This window comes from Lampris incognitus, chromosome 1 (genome assembly GCF_029633865.1).
Source record: "Lampris incognitus isolate fLamInc1 chromosome 1, fLamInc1.hap2, whole genome shotgun sequence".
NCBI classification, from domain to species: Eukaryota; Metazoa; Chordata; class Actinopteri; order Lampriformes; family Lampridae; genus Lampris; species Lampris incognitus.
Window position 1 is genome coordinate 12,315,251 of NC_079211.1, and position 26,953 is coordinate 12,342,203.

General features: G+C 44.8%; 1 protein-coding gene across 1 annotated transcript in view; it reads right to left on the minus strand.

Moving 5' to 3' along the window:
• mid2 (midline 2) overlaps window positions 1-26,953 on the minus strand; it is a 181,243-nt gene that overhangs the window by 13,136 nt on the left and 141,154 nt on the right. The window contains exon 9 of the mRNA XM_056274541.1: window positions 18,853-19,014. Within this exon, the coding sequence (XP_056130516.1) occupies window positions 18,853-19,014 (162 nt within the window). The remainder of the gene's footprint in view (window positions 1-18,852; window positions 19,015-26,953) is intronic.

The following is a 26,953-nucleotide window of genomic DNA, read 5'->3' on the forward strand; positions in this document are numbered from 1 at the left end:
TACCTTTAGCTTGTGTAAATGCTGCATCTTCCTTTAGCGATTTAAAAGATAGGCTGATGAACTATAAATGAGCAAGCAAAATGTAATTTCGTGTGCCTGCTTCGTGGCTGCCCATTACCCGGCAGGAAAAAAGTGGACTTGCAAGCGGTTGTGTCTGCCAACACTCAAATCTGCAAAGAGCTATTTGATGTCTCTTGTTCTTTCAACCCTCTTACTCCTCTCACTCTTGATCTGTCACCCTGCACCTTTCATCGACATGCTTCTTTATTCTCTCCGTCTCCTTTTCTCCCCCTATGTATGTCCTTTCCTTCTCTTTTACCCAGTCATGTGGGGACCTGGTCTCAGTTATGAGGTGAATGCAAGAGAGGCAACAGCAGCTCGGGCAGTCTTACATCCACGCACACGCGCTCTCTCTAATACTTTCTTCGATTTTGTTTATTCTCTGTGCCCAGTTATTCAAACCTGACTACTTCACTAGAGAAGAACTGCTTAACATTAGACAGTAAACCCCAGATGGGTTTTCACCAGTTTTCACAAATCCGGACGGTTTGTTGGTGATCTTAGTTGGAGGAAAAGTGGCTCTCTATGGAACATGGAGAAGACGCAGACGGGGGAAGCGGGCTGGCAAGCTGATGAGGCTCCGACAGCGGGGGTGTCGATCCGCACTCCCAGTGATTCACCTGGTGAATCGCCGCTCCACGCCCAACAAAATGGACGGGCTGCTTCTCCTCAATGAGGCAAAGACTTTGCACGTTCTGCTGCTCTTGTTTCACTGAAACCTGGCTCAGCGAATCTACCCCTGATGGCGGATTACATCTGCTGGGCTTCCACCTACACCCAGCTGATTGCGTTACGGCACTATCAGGGAAAGCGAAGGGCGGAGGAATTTGCCTCTACATAAACGAGGGTTGGTGTACAGATGTCACAGTGTTAAGCAAATACTGCAGCCCAAACTTAGAGTCAGTGTTCACAAACTGCAAACCATTTTATTCATTGCAGGAGTTTTCATCCTTCATCCTGATCGGTGTTTACGTCCCACCCCAGACCAGCTTGAATGGTGCATGGCAAACTCTGGCTGACCGGATTACTAGCTTGGAACAAAAACGTAGACTCACTTTTCATAATCCTTGGGGACTTTAACAGCAAAATTAATCCATGAACTACCAAAATTCTTAAAGATGCATATTGCTCTGTCCCCGGGGCAGTTTTGGGACACTCTGGTCACTGCTTAGTCCACCTTATTGCAACCTACAGGTAGAAACTAAAAAAGCCTTCAGTTAAAATAGTGAAGAAATGGACCAGTGAAGCAAAGCAAAGCAGGAACAGCAGGACTGTTTTGACTGCACCAATTGGAGTGTATTTGAAGCTGCAACTGACAACCTGGATGAAGTAACTGACACTGTGACATCTGACATCAACTTTTGTCAAGAGTTGTGTGCCTACCAAGACCTTCTCCATGTACAATAGCCGGTAGCGGAACAGAGCTATCGGGAAAATATGGGGTGGCGGCATGTAATAATAATCATTACATTTATATAGTGCTTTTCTAGACACCCAAAGCACTTCATATTGAAGGGGGTAACTCGCTTCAACCACCACCAATGTGTAGCACCCACTTGGGTGATGCATGGCAGCCATTTTGCGCCGGAACGCTCACCACACATCAGCTTGAGGTGGAGAGGGAGGAATCATTGGGCCAATTACATGGGGGGATGATTAGGTGGCTAAATGGAGAAAGACAGGTTGGGAATTTTGCCAGGACACCAGGGAACCCTCTACCCTTTGCAATAAGTGCCATGGGATCTTTAATGACCACAGTGAGTCAGGACTTCAGTTTAACATCTCATCCGAAGGATGGCATCTCCTACAGCACAGTGTCCCCCGTCAGTATTGGGATTTCATATTTATTGTTTTTATTAGGACCAGAGGGCAGACTGCCCCCTACTGGCCCACCAACACCACTTCCGGCAGCAACTCAGTATTCCCGGGAGGTCTCCCATCTAAGTACTGGCCAAGCCCATACCTGCTAACTTCTGTCATTTGGCAGAGCCAGGGTACATGTTGGTATGGCTGTCAGCAATGTGATTCTACATAAACGAAGGTTGGTGTACGGATGTCACAGTGTCAAAGAAATCATGCAGCCCTCACTTAGAGACCTTTTTCATTGACTGTATTCTATTCACCACGGGATTTTTCATCATTTATTCTGGTCGGTGTCTATATCCCACCCCAGGCCTGTGTTAAAGAGGCATTAAAACACCTGGCTGATCAAATTACAAACACGGAGCACAAATATCCAGACTCCCTACTCATTATCCATGGGGATTTTAACAGAGCAAACCTCGGCCACGAACTGCCAAAATACAGACAGCATGTTAAATGTCCCACCAGAGACAAAAACAGTCTGGATCACTGCGATACAATATTAAAGGACGCCTATCGCTCTGTCCCCTGTGCAACCCTGGGACTCTCTGATCACTGTCTGATTCATCTTATCCCAACCTACAGGCAGAAACTAAAATCTGCATAGCCTGTGGTTAAAACTGTGAGGAAATAGACGAATGAGTCAAAACTGGAGCTCCAGGCCTGCCTTGACTGCACTGACTTGGAGTGTTTTTAAGGCTGCTTCTACAAACCTGGACAGACTTACTGACACTGTGACATCTTACATCAGCTTTTGTGAGGACGTGTGTGCCCACCAAAACTTTATGTACCTTCAACAACAATAAGCCCTGGTTCACAGCAAAACTCAGGCAGCTTCGTCAGGCCAAAGAGGAAGCCTACAGTAGTGGAAATAGGATTCAGTATAACAAAGCCAGAAATACACTCACAAAGGAGATCAGAGGGGCAAAAAAGTGTCACGCTAAAAAGTTGAAAAACAGGCTTTCTGCCAACGACCCATCATCAGTCTGGAGAGGTTTGAAAGACATTACCAACTACAGGAGACCATCCCCCCACACTGCAGGGAACCATCAACTGGCTGATGATCTAAATGGGTTTTACTGCAGGTTTGATAAGCAAACTTTCACACCCCTCACACTCTTCAGCCACAACACACAACCAACTGCACTCCTTGCCAGCCACTCTCCCCTCCCCACCAAACCCTCACCTGTACTCAGGATCTGTGTTGAGGACGTGTGCCAGCTCTTCCAGAGACAGAAGACCAGGAAGGCATTGGGCCCGGATGACGTGTCACCCTCCTCAGGGCTCCAGGCAACAACAAAAAAATTCGAGCCATAGGCTCCTAAACTCAAAATATTTAGGAGCCAAATCAAAATTTCAGGAGCCAAAATATAGTGATGCCATATGCTACATTGTTAAAGGGCTGCCTCACACAGCCTTTTCTTTCCCCTCTGTACTGTCTGCCTTTATTTGCTCTGCCTTCCATAGTCTACACCAGTGTTTCCCAAACTTCTCCTGGAGGACTACTTGTCCTGCATGTTTTAGAGCTCGCCCTGCTCCAACACAGCTGATTTAATGATCAGTTTGTTATTAAGCAGATTCAGAAGTTCATAACGAGTAGGTCATTTGAATCAGCTGTGTTGGAGCAGACTGAGCAATGACACAATCCCTGGTGTTCTTACATTTTTTACTGTCACCATGCTTCTTCATGGTTTCTTTTTTAAAATGACTCGAACCAGTAATGAACTCTGTTTTACCAGCAATCTCTTGTCCTACTTGAGCACAAAATCTGCAGTACATTTTCCACTTGTCATAACGTAAGCAGGCGAACTCTTGTAGCCAAGCTGATTCAAACTGTCTTGTGTGGATGGGAGCCATAGGGATGGGAGGGGAAGACTCCACTCGCTGCGCTTGGTTATCATCGTCTGTAAATGACTGCACATTGACTGAATCGGGCTGGGATGACTCAAATGTCACTTGAGAACTTTCACTGGTCGAGTTGGTCTCAACATCGTCGGCCGATTTCGTTTTCTTGTCAGCTGGCTAACGTTAGCTAACCTTACAGGGGTTCAGGTAGATGCAGGCGCAAGAGGAGATGACAGTTCAGTACACAAACAAAATGTATGGCCGTTTCTTTTTTAGTTGCTTGTGGGTAATAGTGGCCACTGGCAACTGGCAGAAAAAAAGAAATGGTTGCAAAATTAAAAAGTTGGTCGCATTGGTGACCATTTTAGTCACCATCTGGAGCTCTGCTCCTGCCTGAAAGTCTGTGCTGACCAACTGGCCCCCATTTTCACACTGATCTTCAACAGATCACTGGAGCTGTGTGAAGTCCCCTCCTGCTTCAAGAGTTCCACTATAATCCTGCTCCCCAAGAAACCCCATATCACAGGATTACATGACTACAGACCCTTTGCCCTAATGTCTGTGGTCATGAAATCCTTCGAGAGACTGGTGTTGGCCCACCTGAAGGAAATCACAGGTCTCCTGCTCGACCCCCTGCAGTCTGCCTATCAAGCAAACAGGGACACAGGCAAGGGTTCTGTTTGTGGACTTCAGCTCAGCGTTTAACATCATCATCCCAGATATCCTCCACTGGCTCACCGTACCAGCCGCTATCTGCCAGTGGATTAAAAACTTCCTGACAGACAGGCAGCTGGTGAGGCTAGGGAACACCCATCCAGCACCCAGACAATCAGCACTGGTGCCCCCCAGGGATGTGTGCTCTCCCCTCGACTCTTCTTCCTCTACACAAACGACTGCACCTCAGGTGACCCGTCTGTTAATCTCCTGAAGTTTGCAGATGACACAACCATCATTGGCCTTATCCGGGATGGTGACGAATCTGCATATAGACGGGAGGTTGAACAGCTGGCCCTCTGGTGCAGCCATAACAACCTGGAGCTAAACACGCTCAAAACTGTGGAGATGACAGTGGGCTTCAGGAGGAGCCCCCTCCCCCAACACTGCCCCCCTCACCATACTCAACAGCATGGTGTCTGTGGTAAAAACCAAACAGATTTCTGGGTTCCACAATCTCCTAGGACCTAAGGTGGGCAGCCAACATAGACACAATCATCAAAAAGGCCCAGCAGAGGATGTACATTCTCCGCCAGCTCAGGAAGTTCAACCTGCCTCAGGATCTATTGATTCACTGTTACACTGCAATAATCCAGTTCGTCCTCTGCACATCCATCACTGTCTGGTTTGGATCGGCCACCAAACAGGAAAGGGACAGACTACAATGGACAGTTAAGTCTGCAGAGAAAACTACTGGTGTCAACCTGCCCTCCATTCAGGACTTATACATCTCCAGAGTCATGAAATGGGCATGTAACATCACTGCAGACCCATCACATCCTGGTCACAACCTGTACCAACTCCTCCCCTCTGGCAGGCGCTACAGAGCACTGTACCCAAAAACAACCAGATATAAAAACAGTTTCTTTCTGTGAGCGGTCATTCAAATGAACGCTCAACATTATCCAAAGGAGTTGAATCAAGTGCGACTGGACTTGGTATATATCCGTGAAGACGTTTCGCCTCTCATCCAAGAGGCTTCCTCAGTTCGTGCCTTTCTGACTAGACCAAGCTAGTCTGACTGGCTGGTGATGAGACTCAGAATTTATCCTCTAGGAGTCGTCGTCAGAGCTATTGATATGCGTGGCTCTTTGTGTCCCGTTGTTTACCGACGCCCGTTGTATAACCATGACCTGGATGAATGAGAACATTCACAGACAATGCTCAACATTGTCAAATAAACCAAACCATTTTGTATATACTGTCGTGTACATTGTACGTATTATACTTGTACACTCTGTCATGTCCATCTGCTCAGGCATGTATGTAAGTAACCTGCTTACATTTATTTCAGCATCTCTGATATATTCTCTGCACCATTGCACTTCATTGTCTCTTAGTTCGGCAGGATATAGTCAACCCTTATGTCGTAGTGTTGTTATTCTATGTTAAGTACACTGAGAGAGCCATGAAAGTGGAGTCAAATTCCATGTATGTGCAAACCTGCATGGCCAATAAACATGATTCTGATTCTGATTTGTCGCATAATGACAAGTGGACAGGAGCAGCTGTTTCAAGGAAGAGCTTTATTGTTTTATTATTCTGTTCATTTAAATTGTTTTTGCCTCATGAATTAATGTTTCACGTAATGAATCTGTCGCTTGAATTGTTTAAATAAAACTTAAACTGAGAAAAAGACGTGCATTTTGCATGTTATTTTCATCGATTATTGATTGTTAACGTGTTGAACTATCGGTTAAGGAAAATGCACAAATTCGCAACCCTACCACCAATATCATCAGTGTGCATTGACATGAAGAAACACACACGCACACACACATGCAATCACTCTACGGCACCTCCTCTCCAGGGCATCATTGTTAATTCATATGTGCTTCAAAGAATGTAGAATATGGCGGGCGATAAGGCTGTGCAAGATTGTAGCTGTATGTATGTATGTCGATGAAGTTTGCTTCAGGTGCCAGCAACAAGCATCTAACTGCATGAAACCTCAGGAACTGTACGCTCTTTCTGTGTTGTTCTGCATGTCCCTTCTCAGTGATTTCACTGGGAAACTACTGTATTTATTTGGAAATTTTTTGTGTTCAGTCTCAGTGGCCGTACACGCCTGAGGGATCGAACTCATGATGTGATTTGGTGACTTGTGACGAGATCTTTAAGGTTTAAACCAGAAGCGTTTAAATCACATTGAACCGGACTGTGAAAAGTGTGAAGTTCTTATGTTACTTTGTTCTATCTGTTTGATAGTAATTATCACAATAGTTAGATATTTTATTCAGGCATAAGCACACAGGGACACCTGCACTTCAGGAAATGTCAGAAAAGAGTACAACAAATAAAATTAAAAATGCAATCATAAAAACAACAAAGGTGCATATAAGATGGCAGAAAAATGGGTTGGGATAGGGATGTTTGTGCATTTTATGAATTTATTTCAGCCAAGACACAACACACACACACACACACAGCCATACAGATGAATCTCAATAGGATCTTTAGAATCTTTACATTCTTAAGGACATTTTCAAAGATATATAAAAAAAGAGGAAATGGCTTGAACTGACTGCCATCTGACTTCTTTCACAGTGTATTCAGCTGGAGTGAAGATGCAACTTGTGGTCTATCGTCATATTCAGTATTGGATTTGCAAAATCCCTGTAAAGCCAATAATATCTGTAATAGCAAAACGTTGATTCAGTTTTTCTCCTACTGTCACACACACACACACATACACACACTCAAATATGCATACTCCTCTGTGCACAAACTACTCCTCCGCATGTTTAGGTGTGTATGGGATGACACTGAAGATGTAAAATCAGTCATCCTCTCTCTCCTCTTCATAGAAACTTTACCTCTGGGACAGACAGACGGTATAAAGGGTGCACATGAGAGACAGAAAGATAGAAAGCAATAGAAAGGGAAAGGAGACGAGATCATATGCCCTAGCCACGAGAAACGGGGGGTGGGGGGTGGGGAATGACATTACATTAAGAGATAAGGGGAATGAGGGCCAGAGAGAGCGAGTTCAAGACCGGGACAAGACACTGCACCACATATGATGATGATCCAATCCCCTCCAACCCCGGAGAATTTGGAAAAAGCCCTTGAAACCCTCAAAATACAAACTGAAAACAGGGCTGTGAAGAGCAGTCAGCAGCCGCAGCAGAAGTCTTTCAGTTTGCATCCACGCCACTTGAGCTTTGTTATGTACTAAGCACAGTGGGCAAGCGTGGTGTGGCGCCACCGCCAGGGTTCACCAACCATGAAAACTCTATAAAATACAGTTTCAAGACTCTGGAAAATTAAGGAAAAATTACGATTTTGGAATCGTTTTGGCAAAGTCAATGAAAATCTGACTAAAGCAGCATCAACTCTGTTCAAGGTTGACGGACCAATTTACAAGAAATAAAAAGTGACAGCAGCCGGAGGCATTGCAGTGATGCTTTAAAACTTCCATCACGTGTGTATGCAATGGTTTGTTTCAGTATGCTAACCTGCGCTGCGCCTCTGCTGGTTAGCTTTCATATCGGTTAACAAGACAACTTGCTGAAGACATGCCAGGCACGCAGTCTCAGCAATCAGTGACTTTCATGACAAGTGCAAAAAATGGCTTGCAGAAGTTGTTGAGAGTAAAGTGGTCTATATACCAGTATCTGAAATATAAACACAGTTGCACATCATAGGTGAGTGATTTGTGACAGAAGGGTACCAGCAAGAGTTAAAGGGAAGGTTTACAAGATGGTAGTGAGACCAGCTCCGTTATATGGTTTGGAGACAGTGGCACTGATGAAAAGACAGGAGGTGGAGCTGTAGGTGGCAGAGTTGAAGATGCTAAGATTTTAATTGGGAGTGATGAAGAAGGACAGGATTAGGAAGGAGTATATTAGAGGGACAGCTCAGGTTGGACGGTTTTGAGACAAAGCAAGAGAGGCGAGATTGAGATGGTTTGGGCATGTGTGGAGGAGAGATGCTGGGTATATTGGGAGAAGGATGCTGAATATGGAGCTGCCAGGGAAGAGGAGAAGAGGAAGGCCAAAGAGGAGGTTTATGGATGTGGTGAGGGAGGACATGCAGGTGGCTGGTGTGACAGAGGAAGTGCAGAAGACAGGAAGAGATGGGAACGGATGATCCACTGGGACGACCCCTAACGGGAGCAGCCGAAAGTAGTAGTAGTAGGTTAAGAACACACCTTTTCAGTGTCAGCTCTAAAAAACAGTTTCTTTTGGGCATGGAAATTAAGATAAACGTCATGGAAAGGTGAAAAAGTGTCTGAACCCCAAGCTAGCCTGGCTGTCTGAAGGATTTTGCCCTGAGTATATGTGGCTAATTTTTCTGTTGCAAATGTTTTACTACCAGTATTTTGTTTGGCAGTGAATTCAACAAAAGTGGAAAATAGGGGTTCTGTAGGGAGAAGGGAAAAAACTGACGTTCAGATTCACTTGTACTAATCTGCATCTGAATGTTTACTATCTCAGTTTCAGTGAGGCTAAATGCTTTGCAAAAAACCCACATTTGCCATTGATGACAAGAATAAAAAATCTTACATTTTAATATCGATACCTGCATTCAAACTTGTGTCACGTGCACGAGAAGCTTGTTTAGAGAAGGCCCGCTGGTGACGGATGACTTGCTGGTATGTGTGCTGCTTGTCACCACTGCATTCTGTGTTTTGCAAGCCCACGCTAGAAAAATGATGAGCTTACGCTAAACGCCCTGAGAGCCTCGCAACCTAAAAAACGTGACAGCTAAAACCTCCAATCTAGCAGTAAAAAGGAGGAGACACTCGGAGTGCCGAGTAAGAACTTCTGGTTCCCAGCTAAGAGCTTGCCGGTGGAGCCGGTGCAGCGGCAGAGCCTTGAGAGGCAAGCCTAATAAGCCTGTCAAAGTGAGATGTTCCTGATCAGTTTTGTTGTGACCCATTTTCATCCAAAAACATTCTCTGTGCCTGCCTGGCAGGAAGTGGCTGACTGAGGCATTTCCATCTGAATACAAATTCCACCAAGAGAAAGCGAGGGGGATAAGGATAGGGAGAGGAAAAAGACAGAAAGACAGTAAGAAATAACAGACACAGTAAGAGAAACAGAAAGACAGAAGCACACACACAATACAGGTAAGCAAACACACACACACACTGGTACTATATATATATATTTATATATATATTTATATTTATATTAGTATAGTGCATGTTATTGTACTTTCTGGAACCTTACAGCAGGGAAAAATATTGTGTTCCTATCATGGCAATCTAATCCAAACTTGGCTGTGGGTGGATAAGATTTACCTTCACAACACTGGTTGCCAGAGAAAACGAGGATTGGGTGGATGAATGACAGGGAGTAGGAGGGTAAGGAAAGAGAGAAAGTAAGAGAGAAGCAGGAGATGTACTGCATTCACACACAAGGGCAAATAAAGACTTAGGCTGACTGCGATACAGACTGAGTAGTACATGAGTAAAGGAAAGAGTGGTTAGAAGCAAAGACATGAGCGGAGGAAGAAAAAAGCAGAATAACTCAGAAAAAGGTCGGAAGGCGCAGTGAAGAAGAGAAAGAGAGAAGAAATGACTGAAAGAACAAACGGCATCCTCACAGAGACGGGGGAAGAACATAAGCGCTGAGAGAGACATAGTCTTGTGAAGAACGAGAGCGAGAAAGGGGGTAGATGAAGGGACATGACAGCTTAGCTCATCTCCCTAGCCCTTGCACTTCCATCTTCACACATCTCCCACCTCATCCCTAAAACCCCACCACAAACCCCTCCACCCTTCCTCTCTCTCCCCCGCCGCATCATTCTGAGGCAGTAATCCCCTTAATGCCATCAGTACCAAGTGACACTTGCTCGTGGAAAGGGCCACTTAAGCAACTGTCATCTACAGTACCACCCCGAAGCCACCTGAGATGACAGGGGCAAGCATTTGCCCTCACCCCCCTTAAACTTAGAGTTTATATATATATAATCCAGTGATTCAAGTAAATTCTTTAATGGACAGTACAAGCCTGTTTCATGCCATAAGCAATCATCAGCTGTCAATCTTACTTGAATCACTGGATTATTTTGCTCCTTATTTGTTGAGCACTTTCCCTACCGCTGAGTGTTTCATTGAACGAAGTTATATATATATCCATCCATCCATTATCCAAACCGCTTATCTTGCTCTCAGGGTCGCGGGGATGCTGGAGCCTATCCCAGCAGTCATTGGGCGGCAGGCGGGGAGACACCATTAGTTTTACTGTAAAACCTGCTTAACCGATTTAACACATCTGAACCGTATTTAAGATCCCTAAAGTGGGGTATCAAATTCTTTTTTAGATACTACTTGATTTCCTGGTTTTTGATCTGATTTTTATAATCTGGGCCTGGACTACCTGCCTTGTGTTACCAACAAACTGCAGCTGCTACTAGCGGCTAACGCTATCCCCTTAGCTAAAAACAAACACCGGCACCAGCCGTTTTCTGCCTAGATCAGGTTTGCACAGCCTTTCCATCTCATCTGGCTTCTCAGATGAATTCCTTCGGGTTTATTTCTACATGCCAACACTACAGCAGGCTCCGATTTGGGGGTCCTTGCAAGTAAATACCCACCTACGTCTACGTACTAGCTTACTAAGGTACCTAACTGGCTTGCCAACATTGTGTTAGCACTTCTAGCTTGCTGTTCTACTCACTCTGGCCTTAACTCCTTTGGCTTTTGCTGGGGCCATTGACGAAGGCGATCCTCTGGGACCTGATCCGCCATCTCTCAAGGCAAGCAGAAGGGTGGATGGTCATCTCCTCCCACCCCTGCAGTCATCTCCTCTCACCCCTGCAGTGGTCCTGCTCTCAAACAGGTTCTCCATCGAGGGGGCGTCATATATACCTCTGCCTACTCAGCATCAATCTCCCCCTAGTTTTACTGCCGGTGGTACACCTACAGTATCCAGGTCCATCACACACGCTACTGCCACCCCTGCTACTCTCCCTCCTGCCTCTTTATCTGCTACTGCTTTGTCTGCTGCGCAGCTCACCTGAAATTGTGTATCAGGCCCCAAAACAGGCCCAACACCCTTCAATCAGTGCCACCTCCATCGACCATCATCAATGGGAACTCCATCGCGAGGGACATCAGAGTGAGAGGGACCCGTATGTACTGAACCGACAACACTGTAACAACACCCGTGCACAAAGCTTATTGTGCATGTTGGCTCAAACAACACCAGCGAACAGCCTTCTAAGGCATTAAAAGAAGAACATAATTAACACAAACATTTCCTGGCCACACTCCTCTCCACAACAAAGGCTTGTCTCTCTCCACAACTGGCTAAAGGAAGAGTTCATAGCCCTCAGCCTCCACTTCATCAACAAACCTGACCTCTTCTGGAAAAGAGGTGAGTACTACAAGAGAGATGGTCTTCATCCAAACTGCACTGATACTTGTTTCCTCTCTGCAAATATGTTTTTTGTTGTTGTTTTTTTTTGTACTTAGGCATGCTGTCAAAACTGACTGATAAAGTCCATGCCCCAACATGGTAATGTCATCATCCATTCCACTAAATCAGTTAGCCCAGAAAGTTGAATCAGTTCACCTGGACACAAATCAGTTACTCTGTATTTACCTCTCCCTATCATGGTCACTACAAGGGGCCTGGACTGCCAAACAACTACTGTGAACATTCTACCTCTGCCAGCTTGGATTTTCTCCTAAATCTGTTAATATCCCCGTTGGTATCAGCAAACGTACTCTAGCTATACTAACCATCAGTATGCAGTCCTACAGCCAGATAACCTCTGCTCTACTGGGCCAGCAAAAGTCTGGGGCCAAACTACTGCCAGCTATGAATCTGATGCCGACCTACTGAAACTGGCTTTACCTCATATTTACCCCCTATCAAAGAATACCTTTTTAGTCAATGAACTAATTGTTAAGTTATATTAGCATTCTTATTATTAAGACCTTGCTAACTGAAAATGGAAATTTAGTCCTGATTGAAACATCACCCCCAAATGTAATTTTTTTTCCATACTTCTAAAGGAGAGGGGGCAGCACTGCTACTCTATATTCTGATATCTTATGCTGCAAGCAGCTCTCTTCTGGGCTCATCCAAAGCTGAATATTTTGCTCTCATTTTTAAATGGGATGTCTCTGTCTTAAATGTCAACGTTTATCACCCGCCATTTCTCAAAAAAGGGTTTCAAGATGAATTTACTGAACTATTGGCAACTATTTCCACAGATTTTTAGAGAATCGTTTTATTTTATCTGGTGATTTCACTATTCATATTGTTAATCCAAGTGCTCCTGACACCATTGAATTTACCAGCATACGATGTGGCTCTTTTCTGATCATTACTGTTTTTGACGTAAATATTTCGATTTCTAAGGTTAACACAGATAGGAAAATGAGAAAGCAAAATATCAGTTCTGAGGTCACACAATCTTTCAAAAATCCCATGTCAACTCTACTGACCAGCACCGCTACTTCTTCATGCAGTGGTTTTATGGACTGCTTCACTAGTAGAACTAGGGAAAACAGTGACATTGTTGCACCACTAAAAACGAAGGTTGTATCTGGGAGAAAGAAAGCATCCTGGAGAAATGAAGTGAATGTTAGACAACTAAAAAGATAATGCCGAAAAACCAAGCATAAATGGAGGAAAACAAAACCACGTTGATTAGTAAATATTTAAGGACAGACAATACAACTATAGCAGAGAACTACAACTTGCTGGGCAAACATTTTTTCCAATGTCATTGAAAGTCATCAATAATGCACATATTCTGTTTAGTGCTATTGACAATGTGATAAACCCCATGCCTGCTATATCATGTGACATGCCATCTACTGCCTGATGTGAGGAATTTTCTACCCTCTTCAATGATAAGATTGATATTATTAGATCCAAAATCAAATCTACGCAGAACAATGTGGCTGAATTCCCATCTCCATTCAGTGATGGCAACAAGGGTAGTGGTCTAACACACGTTTCCATAATCCACTTATACTTAACCTCAAGTTTTATCTCTTCTAAAGTCCTCTACTTGTCCTTTAGACCCCATCCTTACAAGCTTCTTCAAAACAATTTTTAGTTGCCTGCCTGCTCTCTGCAAAGCTATGTTTTTCACATCCATCCATCCATCCATCCATCCATTATCTTAACCACTTATCCTGCTCTCAGGATCGTGGGGATGCTGGAGCCTATTCCAGCACAGTGCTCTGAAAATTGCCATTGTGAAATAACTGTTAAAAAGACCAAACTTATACCCTTCAAATAGTGAGTGAGTAACTAGGCCTATCCCAAACTTTCCATTTCTTGGCAAAATTCTTGAAGAAATTGTGTATTTACAGTTAAATGATTATCTAAACAACGCCGGCTCGAATCCCCGTGTTACCTCCGGCTTGGTCGGGCATCCCTACAGACACAATTGGCCGTGTCTGCGGGTGGGAAGCCGGATGTGGGTATGTGTCCTGGTCGCTGTACTAGCGCCTCCTCTGGTCGGTTGGGGCGCCTGTTCAGGGCGGGGGGAGGGAACTGGGGGGGATAGTGTGATCCTCCCATATGCTACATCCCCCTGGCGAAGCTCCTCACTGTCAGGTGAAAAGAAGCGGCTGGCGACTCCATATGTATCGGAGGAGACGTGGTAGTCTGCAGCCCTCCCTGGATCAGCAGAGGGGGTGGAGCAGAGATCATGGGGGTAATTGGCTAAGTATAATGGGGGAGAAAAAGGGGGGGAGGATGATTATCTAAACAGAAACTGTTGCTACGAATATGATCAGTCTGGTTTTCGTGCACATCACAGTCCTGAGACAGCACTGGTTAAAGTGACCAATGACCTGAGAAAGAACTCCGCTTCTAACCTAAGGGATGGAAACTCACCAGGGGTGAAAAAATTACCAAAGATGCAAACCCCCTAGGGGTGGGGGTGGGGGTGGGGGTTCCCCGGGAAGAGAATTTTTTTAAATGTCAGCTTTAAAATGTAGGTTTATAGTCAATTTTAGCATAAGGATATAGGGGAAAACTCACACTAGAATAAATGTAAGGGGGACATCAGTTAGGGGCACTTAAAAAAAAAAAAAGGTCAAGAGAGTGCATGTCCAAAACTGTATTAAAGTACATTGCATCCACTAAACAACAGAGTCCTTCAAACAAAACCAAAACACAATATGCACAACAGCTGACAAATCAAATGGAAAACACAGTTTGTTATAATTTGATAGAGAGAGAGAGAGAGAGAGACACTGTCCTTATTTCTTCTTTTTGGCCTGTACTAGATTCTCAAGCACCGGCTTTCTTAAATTTTGCAGCGTGCTTGAGCCAGGCCCTTTTTTCCTCCTCAGCTGCAAACCTCTTGAGCATTGCCTGAACGATTGCAGCCATACTGAAAATTCCTCTGCCGCTGGGCCTCGTCAGTGGTTCCTGCAGACTGGATGTTTCGGCAGAGCCTGCGGTCTGTTGTTCGGTCGATTAAACACACAGGGCTTAGATATGACGTTTATAAATGGAGTACGCAACTAAAAAGAAAAACAAGGTAATTTCAATTCAGCTTCTGTCGTTTTCAGTAAGTATGGCATTTGCCCCCTTCTACTACTACTACTACTACTACTACTACTTTCGGCTGCTCCTGTTAGGGGTCTCCACAGTGGATCATCCGTTTCCATCTCTTCCTGTCCTCTGCATCTTCCTCTGTCACACCAGCCACCTGCATGTCCTCCCTCACCACATCCATAAACCTCCTCTTTGGCCTTCCTCTTCCCTGGCAGCTCCATATTCAGCATCCTTCTCTCAATATACCCAGCATCTCTTCTCCACATGGAGGATATATATATATATATGCACGCACGCACACACACACTGGTACAACTGCATATTATAACATGACATTTGGTGGGACATGGGTACACAGAGTCACATGACCAGAGCGCAGGAGGGCCACAGTGTGAGACCGAGCAGAGCCGAGGAGTTTGCATTCAGTCACAGTTGAGACTTTGATTTAGGGTAAGAACACACTGACAGACACACACTGCCCAAAGTTTTACAGTAAAGACAGCAGATTTGTTGGTTAGGGCTTTGGAAAAAAGATGATGAGGAGGGGAGAGATAGACCGGGTAGTTGAGGGGGAGGAAGATTAAGCGAGGGCTGAAAAGGGGATCAAATCCCTGACGCTGAATTTATGGAGGTTATTAGACACTCAACTACAATTTAAAACTCTTGTAGGGGAGATAACGTTGGGTCTGAATAATGCAGTTAGCAGGGGAGAGAACTACAGACTCAATCAGCATGTTAAAATATCTCGAGGTAAAACAGCCTCTATGAAATCTCTTCCATTTATTTCCCAAATTGTGTTTTATTTTACTCCCATTTTCAGTTTTCACGGTTTCGGTTATCTTTTTGCTTTACTCAGATTTTTGTCTTTTTGTCCAGCTAAAGACCAGTGAGATCTAATCTTCTGTAAAGACTGAGGCTGGAACAGTGCAATTAAACACCACGTAAAGCGCAAATAAAATGCAACTTGATTGACTGACGATTGTAACTATAACAGTCTTATAACAGTCTACCATATATAGTATATAGGAAGTCATTACACTACACTGTAATATCTATTTAGGCTTTATTTTTACCTTTGCCATGGTAGAAACGTTTCAGTTTCAATTTTTCAAACATTTCAGACATAAAATAATTATGAAAAAAATAAATCCCCCCCCTTTTTTTTCCTCCCTAATTGTATCTGGCCAATTACCCCACTCTTCCAAACTGTCCCAGTCGCTGCTCATGTGGAGTCGCCAGCTGCTTCTTTTCACCGGACAGCGAGGAGTTACGCCAGGGGAACGTAGCGCGTGGGAGGATCACGCTATTCCCCCCTGAACAGGCGCCCCGACCGACTAGAGGAGGTGCTAGTGCAGCGACTAGGACACACACCCACATCCGGCTTCCCACCCGCAGACACGGTCAATTGTTTCTGTAGGGACGCCCGACCAAGCCGGATGTAACACAGGGATTCGAACTGACGATCCCCGTGATGAAAAAATAAATTCAGTCATATTGCAATTTGTTGATATTCTCTCATCCATTTCAAATCTGTGTAGCCCATCTTAAAATGATAAGCTACCTGATGCATTTCATATTGGGGGACTCTCGAATGATAAATTAATAATTAGAAAGCATGCTAATTATAGATAAAACTAAATAGATAACTGCATAAATTAGTTTACATTATTGGGAACTATACGGTTGTATGTGAGGTTGCATATGCCACCACCTCCCCAGCATCCATGGTTTACCAATAGGGGATTTTGCAGGCCTCTCTCCCTAATCAGAATCAGAAATGACTTTTTACGTGCCATGTGCATTACATGCTCTAGGAGTTTTACTTGGAGTTGTTGATGCCAAGTAAAACTCCTAGAAAATATAAGAAAAATACGGTCTTAAATAAAATAAAACAAAGTATATATATATATAGAGAGAGAGAGAGAGAGATCTAAAAGATATAAAAACTCAACTATAAGTACAAATTTTATATACAAATTGCAATACTGTATATGTGTAGGAGATTGGCTGTTAGTGGGGGCTGGGGGCCTGTTGATTAGTCCAACTGCAAAAGGGAAAAAACTGTTCTTGTACCGTAGTATTTCCTTACTGGACATCTGATCCCTCGTGGAGTGACAGAAATCAGAGCTGTGATGCCCGATTCAAATATGCTGCATTTCAATGACACAGCTTTAATTCATACGTCCCTGTAAGTGACTTGTCTGACTGAATCATGTCTCGAGGACAACATAACGATCTTTGCTACTTTACAACAGAGCTTTAAGTTCTAACATTGGCGACAATACTGAAAATGCTGTCGTGTGTCTGCAGAGCACCGTCCATCATACTTTCTAAATTGGACTATGGAATCGGTTAAAATCCTCCTTTTGTAAATTCCTTCTCTTGTGTATTCAACTACTGAACAATGACTCTGCTGCCATGCATGGCACCAGGGTTCAAAATTCGCTGTTTTTGAATTCGTTATTAATGCCGGCAGACTACATTTCAATTATTATACGGACTTGGGTTTTTTTCCTCCTCCCGATACGGAGAGTGGTGCCATATCAACATTGGGCATGATGAAGGCTTGCTAGCTAGCGATATAGCTAGATAAATTGGCTAACAGAAAGATATGAACTTCCAGCAAAATAAACAAATACATGGCCAATTATTCTTACCAATTCGTTTAAACACACCATATTATGGTAGCTATGTGGTATTTGCAACTGTCTGTTGCGTTTTAAATACTTCTCAATAAATTGCTAGTTTGGTTAGCTAGCTAGCAGCATATAGCAGTTGGAGACATAACAAAAGCATTAAGGCAAGGGAATTAGAGCGGGAAAACACATTCGGAGGAGGTAACGTTATACAGGAAGATTTGCGGAGGCTGAGTTTATTCGGAGCATGTAATCAGTTTATTAGGAATTTAGGCTTAAGTACCAGAATCTACTACTACTACTTTCGGCTGCTCCTGTTAGGGGTCGCCACAGCGGATCATCCGTTTCCATTTCTTAAGTGCCAGAATATGGACCTAATATATTCAAATGTTATGATCGATTGGAATATGGTAACGTTATGCATGTACATTATCTTCAAACTCACCTGTTAGAGCTGCTTAGCTAGCTAGCTAACGTAACGTTAGACCACGCGTTACACCCTACACCGCCGCTTGCCAACCCAGCAGTGGCCCTGGGCAATCGTAAATGAGCGCACAGGGTCAGGGGTTGCGAGTGACATAAATGAAATGGGAGGAACGCGGGGGCACTTTTGCAGACAGACAGCAGAAAATTGGCTTGAAACTGGTTACAATGAGGGAAAAAAACTGCTACGAAGGGCACAGCAGCAGCGTTGCCTTTACAACTAGTGCTTTTTACAAGGACATTAATGCTAAATGGGAGGGCTTCCGCAGCAACTGCTGTGGATGCCGTGGGGAATTTCGAACGCTGCACGGTACCTTAAATTCTGCTGCTTCCCATCACGGACCACATCTGCTTTAGATATCTTGGGTGCAAAAGAGGTTTTAGGGGATCTTAGTCTCGGTCTCAGTCATTTCGCAAAAATATCAGAAAGAAAGCCTATGGGAAAAATTAGGATCCTGAACTATCATTCCAATTCTCTCAACAAGAACTTGGCAGCCAAACTAGAGCCGGATCGGTTTTTTAATCAGGTCTAAATAAAACGGTGACTGATTTACTTAACCACTCATTCACAGACTTAAGTTTCATCTTAAACAGCCTGCAAAATTACAAGCAGAAATGCAAACTAAAAAGATGGAAGAGAACATATGTGCAGTTGTATCACTTGGACCCCCCCCCACCCCCAAAAAAAGGCCAAGCCACCAGTACATTATGCATAAGGAAATAAACGGATGTTACAGGGCCATTTTCCCAAGTGGATCTGTACTTACTGTTTGTTTTGAGGCGGGCTGGCTCGCTGTTGCGGCTGCCTGCCTGGTTGATTGCCTTGACGAAGAAGATGTATCGGGTGCCGCTCTGCAGGCCATGCACCGTGTAGTGGTTCTGCTTGATGTTAGGCACGATCATCCAGCTGTCTGCTGAGTTGTACAGACCTGCAGAAGACACACACAACAGGAGTATAAGCAGGGTGTGCTGACGTGTACAGATTACACATTATGTCTGATAAATTTTTCCGGTGAGGCAAAAAAAAAAAAAAAAAAAACCCCAAAAAAAACACCTCTGGCAAAAAATATATCTCGCATTACAAAGAGCAGACACTTTCCATCAACAAAACAGCAGACAATTGCAACTTTTATTTCACTTTTGTTTGAAAGATCATAGGTAATTCATTTTAAGTATAAGCACCACAGAATTAAATATTGCAAGGCCTCCTGGGACTTATGAAACATTTATATGTACATATGAATCCATTCCTATATGTTTTCACCAGGCTTAGCATGGCGTGTTTGCCCGGGGCAGTCTTGTATGCTAGCTAGTCTGAGTCTGTGGCCTGTTAGGATCGAGGCATTTGCTCAGCATCACATGGGAATCTCTGTATTGAGTGCCTGAGGGGAAATGACTGTGATAGGTATTAACATTGCTTCACTGCAAACATGTGGGCAATATCAACAGCACACCCTGCGGAGAAGGCTTCAATCCAGAGTCACTTCGCATGGAGTTAAAACGCCTGTGCCTACACAAAAGATTAAAGATGATTGGATTTGTTCTGTAATCACCTCAAAACTAACACATTTTTATACCCTCAGCTGCACCCAGGAGGGATAGAAAAAAACAAAGTATAAGTCAAGACCTTAGGGAAGGATCTGACCTTTACTGTACTCTAGTAGCAGTTACATATGAAAGTAAAGCACCACAACATGAAAAATTATCTACGCTTTATCTTACCCATGCAACAACACTGCACAACGGACCAAAAACCTGCCAGACCAGCCACTAGTGAGCTAGCCTGCACACAGGCAGCCATGTTGGGTTCAACACACTCAAACCGTGGCAGTTTTAGTAGCATGTTCTGCAGACTGGGTCTCAGTGGACCGGAAATGAAAATGACATAATAAGGGAACATTTCATCGACAGGCTTTCACAACCAGAGATGATATGAAACCCTTTTGAAATGTGAGCTAGCTTTCTGCCTTTGCTTCCATCCCTTCAAAAGTAAAAGAAAGTCTGAAGATGTTTAAAAAAGACCCCGGGAAAAAAAAAAAGAGCAAAGAGTCTTGCTTAGCAATACTATAGACAAGGTCAAGGTAGGTATGAATAGTTGAGAGTTGCAGCACTGTTTGCTGTCATACCCCACCTCCCTGCATAATGGTCCCTGTGCTTCTGGTGGATGGGTGGGTGGTTGGGGGGGGGGTGCTGAGAGATCTCTAAGGGCCATGGCTTGTCCCTTTTGGCAAGGACACTTGGTGAATTATTGAATGAGATGGCAACGGCATGTATAAGTAATAGCATAGAGTCTGCTTGTAAATATAAATACTTCACAGGACGCAAATAAGGCCTTTAAAAGTGAGGCGATTTTAAGTATGGATGAGGGGAGGGGGGGTTCTCAGAGCGGGAGCAAATGCTGCATCTTCACATACGCGGTGACCTCGATGAGCTTTTCTGAGAGTAGGGAAATGGTGAAGGGGCTATCTTCCAGAGAGAGATGAGAGAAAATGAAAAAGTAAAGAATAAAACCGAGAAAGAGAGAATGACCCCTTTACACCTTACGTGCACATGATTCATCTTGCATAGAGGGATGCTGGTGGATGCAATTTATCCCCATTTCATTTTCAGCTTAGGGATACAAATGTTCCTCCAATATTGACACTGAAGCGCTATCGCTCGCAAAATGCAAATATGCATTGGAAACGTGACAGCTTCTCTAGAAAATTATTCCTCCTACCTGTCGTTTTAGCCACATTTTGCAGGCACCATTGAGGGTACGTGTTATGCGACTTTTCAAAGAGCGACACAGAAAAGTCAGGAGGAAGGGACCTCGCATTGCACTCCATCGTTCATGTTTTCTGGTCTCCACACTGCTCCTCTTGTTCTGATGGATCAAATTAGGCCAGAACACAGTATTGCGGTGTCGCTCCTTATTGCATTGAGAAGGGGCTTTCTGACACTGGCCCCACTGGTTGGGCTCATACTGTGACTTCAAAGTGGAGTGGATAAGAGGGTGAGTGAATGTGTCATTACAGAGAGAAGAGAGAAGTTGAGAGACAGAGAGGAATGGAAAGCTGAGAGGAAACACAGCAGACTGTCTCACTTTTCGGGAATAGCGAATATATGTATGTATGAATGTGTGTGTGTCTGTGTTCATGTCTGTGCTTCTCTGGCCCAGGCTGTGACTGCGGACAGATCAGAGGGGAAGAGAAACATGATGCATCATGGGAAAGGAAGGCTGTTTTTGGGTCTGTCTATGATGATGCACTGGAGAGGTGCTGGTGCTTGTGTGTATGTGCATGCTTCGGTTTGTCTGTGTTGATTTGTACAGGGGACACAGACACCGTGTCTGGATGTCTACGACCGGTAGAGCAGGTGTGGAAGACACAAAATGTGCCATCATCTTTGCCCGTGTTCATCCGTAGGTGCATTTTTATTCCTTTGTGTAATGTGGTCCGACTTGATTTCTGCAAAGTGTGAAACACTATCTTGTGCCACGTGGATGAAGCAAATCGCACTGTAAAGAATAGTTCTGTCAGGATAGAGAGATTACCTGACAAGATAGGGAGAGATTTCAGCAAGCAATGGGTGGTCCAAACCTCCACTGGAGAACCTGTTTTTCATCTGCGATAATCATCTTAATACTGCACCACAGGCCGAGTTTATAAATAGACATGAAAGATAACAGTTGGGTTCAGTGAGAGCAGGTATTGCTAACATGGCGCGATGAGGGCTTTCCCAAAAACAAAAAATGGATGGCTTTGTTAGAAATTGGGAAAAATGGGCCAAAGCTTTTAAGGTGGGGGATAATCCTCTTTGTAGGATGCTTAAACTGACCAGTCAATCAGCAGGGGGGTGAATGGGCATCCTTGACAAAACCCGAGAAAAAGGGAAAATCACTCATGCAACATGGAATAAGTGAGACTAGCCATCTCCCAAACCCTACTGTGGGTAGTGCCGAGGCTAACTGATAGCTAATAATCTCTATCTAGATGATAGCGAGGCAACACCAGCAGTGGGAGTGAAGGGGACAACACATCTCAACATGAAACAAGGTCAGTCTGGATGTGGGACAGGAAGAAAGACAGCTGCAATGCTATAACAGTTTGTAACATTGGTGTCTTCTCTTTTCTGGGTTTGTTCTAGAAAAGTCAATATGCCTTTAATTCACGCTGTAGCATGGCTGCTCCTCAATTCATTTTTCTGAGGGAATGTTTAACTTTAGTGAAGTTTATTCAATGCATTTGAATGACGGTGATACACCACCTATCTCAACCACGGTTGCACAGAGGAGAGCACGTTTTGCAAGACATTGCTATAGAGCAAAGGATCAGATTATATCCGACATTACTCGTATGCGTCTCCCATGTCCTAACAGAGGAAGGCGACCTTTCAACTACATAGACTGTATTTCAAGAGACACTCAAATAAATGTTCAAGACCTACCACATCAAATGGGAAACAGAGAATACTGGCGTGATGTTGTGAATGCTCGAATGCGGTTGAAGGATGATGATGATGATGACATAAATGCATATGATGTCTGGGTGGCATGGTGGTCTATTCTGTTGCCTACAAACGCAGGGATCGGCGGTTCAAATCTCCATGTTACCTCCGGCTTGACTGGGCATCCCTACAGACACAACTGGCCGTGTCTGCGGGTGGCAAGCCGGGTGTGGTTATGTGTCCTGGTCACTGCACTAGCACCTCCTGTGGTCGGTCGGGGCGCCTGTTTGGGGGGGGGGGACTGGGGGGAATAGCTTGATCCTCCCACATGCTACATCCCCCTGGCGTAACTCCTCACTGTCTGGTGAAAAAAAGCAGTTGGCGACTCCACATGTATCGTAGGAGGCGTGTGGTAGTCTGCAGCCCTTCCCAGATCGGCAGAGAGGGTGGAGAAGCGACTGGGATGGCTCGGAAGAATGGGGTAATTGGTCGGATACAAGTGGGGAGGAAAAGGGGGCGGGGGGATAAATACATATACAGTGCATTTGAGCACAGGATTGGAACAAAAGCAGAAAGGTATGTTGTGGATTTTCACCCAAGGTCTATCAATATCCGCTAATGTTGCATCAGTAATGAGATACTGATGAAGCCTTGACAAAAAAGGGCGTGTGATTAATGTGGTTATATAAACATTGTGTTTCCATCAGTAATACATCTTGATGTAAAACTAAATCTATAGAAACAGGATCAGAAAGAAAGTGAGCAAGTTGCCACTGGCCATTACTTAAGTGGAAGTTGTGTATTTCTCTTTCTCTCTCTGGATCAATCGATAATTTTCACTGAATCATGCTACATTGTGCTTTTTAACGCCCCCCCCCCCCACACACACACACATACACTTGCTTTGTCTCTCCCTCTGTCTGTCTCTTTCAATTCACTCCATTCACCATCTTCCATGCAGGCCTCAGCGCCACTAAACAAAAGCTGACTGATGGTAATAAATGTGTCTCTGTCTCCTGATGACATTGGTGAATGCCTTCAGGATTGCATAGAAGAGTAGTCATCCTTTCCAGTGAGAGAGTAAACTGGGATATTTTGTCACTTGATGAGAGGTGAGCTCGACAATATAAAGGAAAGATTCAATGAAAATCTTAAAGGTCATATATATATATATATATATATATATATATATATATATATATATATATATATGCAGTCATGCATGTATGGATGCAAGTGCTGATAACATGTACTAGGTAGTATGTATGCATGTTTGTACAGTAGGAGTAGTACAGCACTGGGAAGATGGCGGCGCAAATTCACGTTTGCAGCAGCCTCACCTAGTACCGGTGTGGGAAGATGGCATGAAGTTTCGTTTGCGGCGGCCTCACCCAGTACAGTCCATGCAGTGTCTTTGTCCACATCTGCGTCTATGTTTTTTGTGTCTTCGTTTGACTGTGTCTTCGTTTGATGGCTGGGAGAGCTTGGTCTGTTGCGTTGTGTGGGCCCAGGGACCACGGCCCTGCCCGGAGCTGTACCCGAAGAGGAAACACCGAGGGCGGTCTGACAGGATGCAGAAGCGGGGCAGGCTAAGCTAATTGCTAGCCCATGCAGACTGGCAGTTCCGACAGTCATCCTGGTGTTGACTGTGATTTGGTGTCGTCGTGTGGAGTGCAGGGAGGTGTGTCGAAGGTGTCTGGCTGGGGGAGCCTGGTCTGCTGCGTCCGGTGGGCCAAGGGACCATGGTCCTGGCTGGAGCTGTGCCCAAGGAGGAAACACTAAGGGTGGTCTAGCAGGATGCAAAGGCAGGGCAGGCTAAGCTAACTGCTAGCCCATGTAGACCGGCAGTTCCGACAGTCATCCTGGCGTTCGTTCTCTTGGACAGTGTTTTTTTTTTTTTGCAGTATGATATATGTGTTCTTGTAGTTTTTAGATATGTGTTTTTGTCTTTGTGTTGCACTGCTGTGGGCTGGGGGGAAACGATACTTCATGTACATGTACTTATACTACTTGTACTTGTGTACATGAAACGAAATAACAAATAAATGGTTCTTGATTCCCGAGTATGTGTACAATACATGCACGGATATGCATGCATGTACGTATGTACAGTATTTCTGGATGGATGGATGAACAGATGGATGTGTAACTGGTCTGGCAGAGAGCTAGACAGACAGTACGTCTGGTCGACAGACCAGCAGTCTGTCTCCATCTTCAAATGACCAGGAGCAGCAAAGGCAGCCACACATTCACAGTGCAAGACAGCTGTATCTGACAGTCACAGCGATATTTGGACACCGACATCAGACATTGCTTACAACTCCCCCAGGCACCTGGTTTCACTTGCACCCCCTCTGCTCTCTGTCTACCCACACAACGGTTTGCTCCATTTCCACCGCTGTGCCTGGGTGATCCTGCAACAGTGGTACTGGCAAGGCTTCATAGCCCCCCCCCCCCCACCCCTCCCCCCTCATCTCGTGGGAGAGCCGGTGTTCAAGCCCGAGGTTAGGGGCAGAGAGAGAGAGAGAGAGAGATGCGATGGCACTCAAGTGGGGCGTTTAGCCACTCGGAGAGGCAGTGAAAACGCAATAGTAAAAACTCAAGTGGCATGACAGGCTAAATGGGTTTCTCTCTCTCGCTTCCGTGAATGTCCAAGGACGCCGTGGCAGGGCACCGCTGAGTGTCTGGGCCACTCGGTCTATCACAGCTGAAATGTATCCTGCAGTTTCAAATGGCTGGAGCACTTCAGCTGCCCGGGTAGTTAGATGAAGAAATGTCAGGATATGGCGAGAAGCGCAGAGGGGACGATGAAAGGATCAAAGAGAAGGGGAAATGAGTGGCGAGGAGAGGAGGGGAAGCGGCACAAGGTTTTGACAGAAAGAGTGTGTGTGTGTGTGTGTGTGTGTGTGTGTGTGTGTGTGTGTGCACCCGTATGTATGTATGCGAAAAGGGATGTTTGAGTATATGTGTATTCACAATGCCGTGTGTGTGTGTGTTTGTGTGTGCAGTAATCATAGCCTGCTCATATTAGCAGGTGGCACTTTTCTGCTGCACTGTGCCCTGGTAACCATTATCCACTCTGTTTCTCACCTGTTCTCCTGTTGCTGTCCTCCTCCACAGCACTGATTCCATCCACCCAGCTACATCTTTTCACTCCACTTCATTTCATCCACTTCACATTGCCACCTTTCTAGCATCTGTTTAATTTCGCTCTTCTCTGCTAACCATGCTTTTCTTGACATGTTCGAGCATAATGGGTGAACATGATGCCATCAAGCAGCTTTCATATAGGAAACTGGATACCTGCTAAACTGTCAGCATAGTTACATGATGTTTAGTCAAAAAAATAAACGTTTTAATGAGTAAAACACAGATTTACTGCCAAAGGTGGCCGTAACCATCACGGAGATTCAGCAAAAGCTCTTTGACTACTAACCAACATGAAGCTGCAACTATCATGACCCGTCACTTCACGTGTAGCCACAACAAATTTGTTTACTTACAAAGCAACGCAACACAAAAATGCAAATTTTTACTCTGTATGATAACTCTTTTGGCCTGGGAGGAATTTGGTACGATATTGGCAATTGTAAGCCATAACCCCCAACTTATCCATGAACCTCAATACACTGCCACAGTATCTGCCTCATTCTTCATCTCTTTGATTACCAGAAATGTGATCAGACAGAAAACACCATTTCTTCCTCCTCCAGGTTGGGTCCAATCCATCCCACATATTCAGAGATGCATCCTGTTAATTTTGTCTGTCTTTTCTTATTCCTTGTGTCTGCCCAAAAACATTTTCATCTGTCATCTCCTCAGCTGCTTCTCTGGGGTCGGGTCGTGGTGGCAGCAAGCTAAGTAGGGCACTCCAGACGTCCCTCTCCCCAGAAACATCCTCCAGCTCCTCCTGGGGGATCCCAAGGCATTCCCAGGCCAGATTGGACATGTAGTCCCTCCGGCGAGTTCTGGGTGTACCCCAGGGTCTCCTCCCAGTTGGACTTGCCTGGAAAATCTCCAAAGGAAGGCGCCCAGGAGGCATCCTAATCAGACGCCGAACCACCTCAACTGGCTCCTTTCGACGCGACGGAACAGCGGCTCTACTCTGAGCTCCCTCCAGTTGTCCAAGCTCCTCACCGTATCTCTAAGGCTAAGCCCAGACACCCTACGGAGGAATCTCATTTCAGCCGCTTGTATCCGCGATCTCACCCTTTCAGTCACTACCCAAAGCAACTAACAGGTGAGGGTTGGAAAGAAGACTGACTGGTAAATTGAGAGCTTTGCCTTCTGGCTCAGCTCCCTCTTCACCACAACGGTCCAGTACAACGTCCGCATTACTGTTGATGCTGCACCAATCCACCTGTCAATCTCCCGCTCCATCCAACTCTCACTCGTGAACAAGACCCCGAGATACTTGAACTCCTTCACTTGAGGCAACAA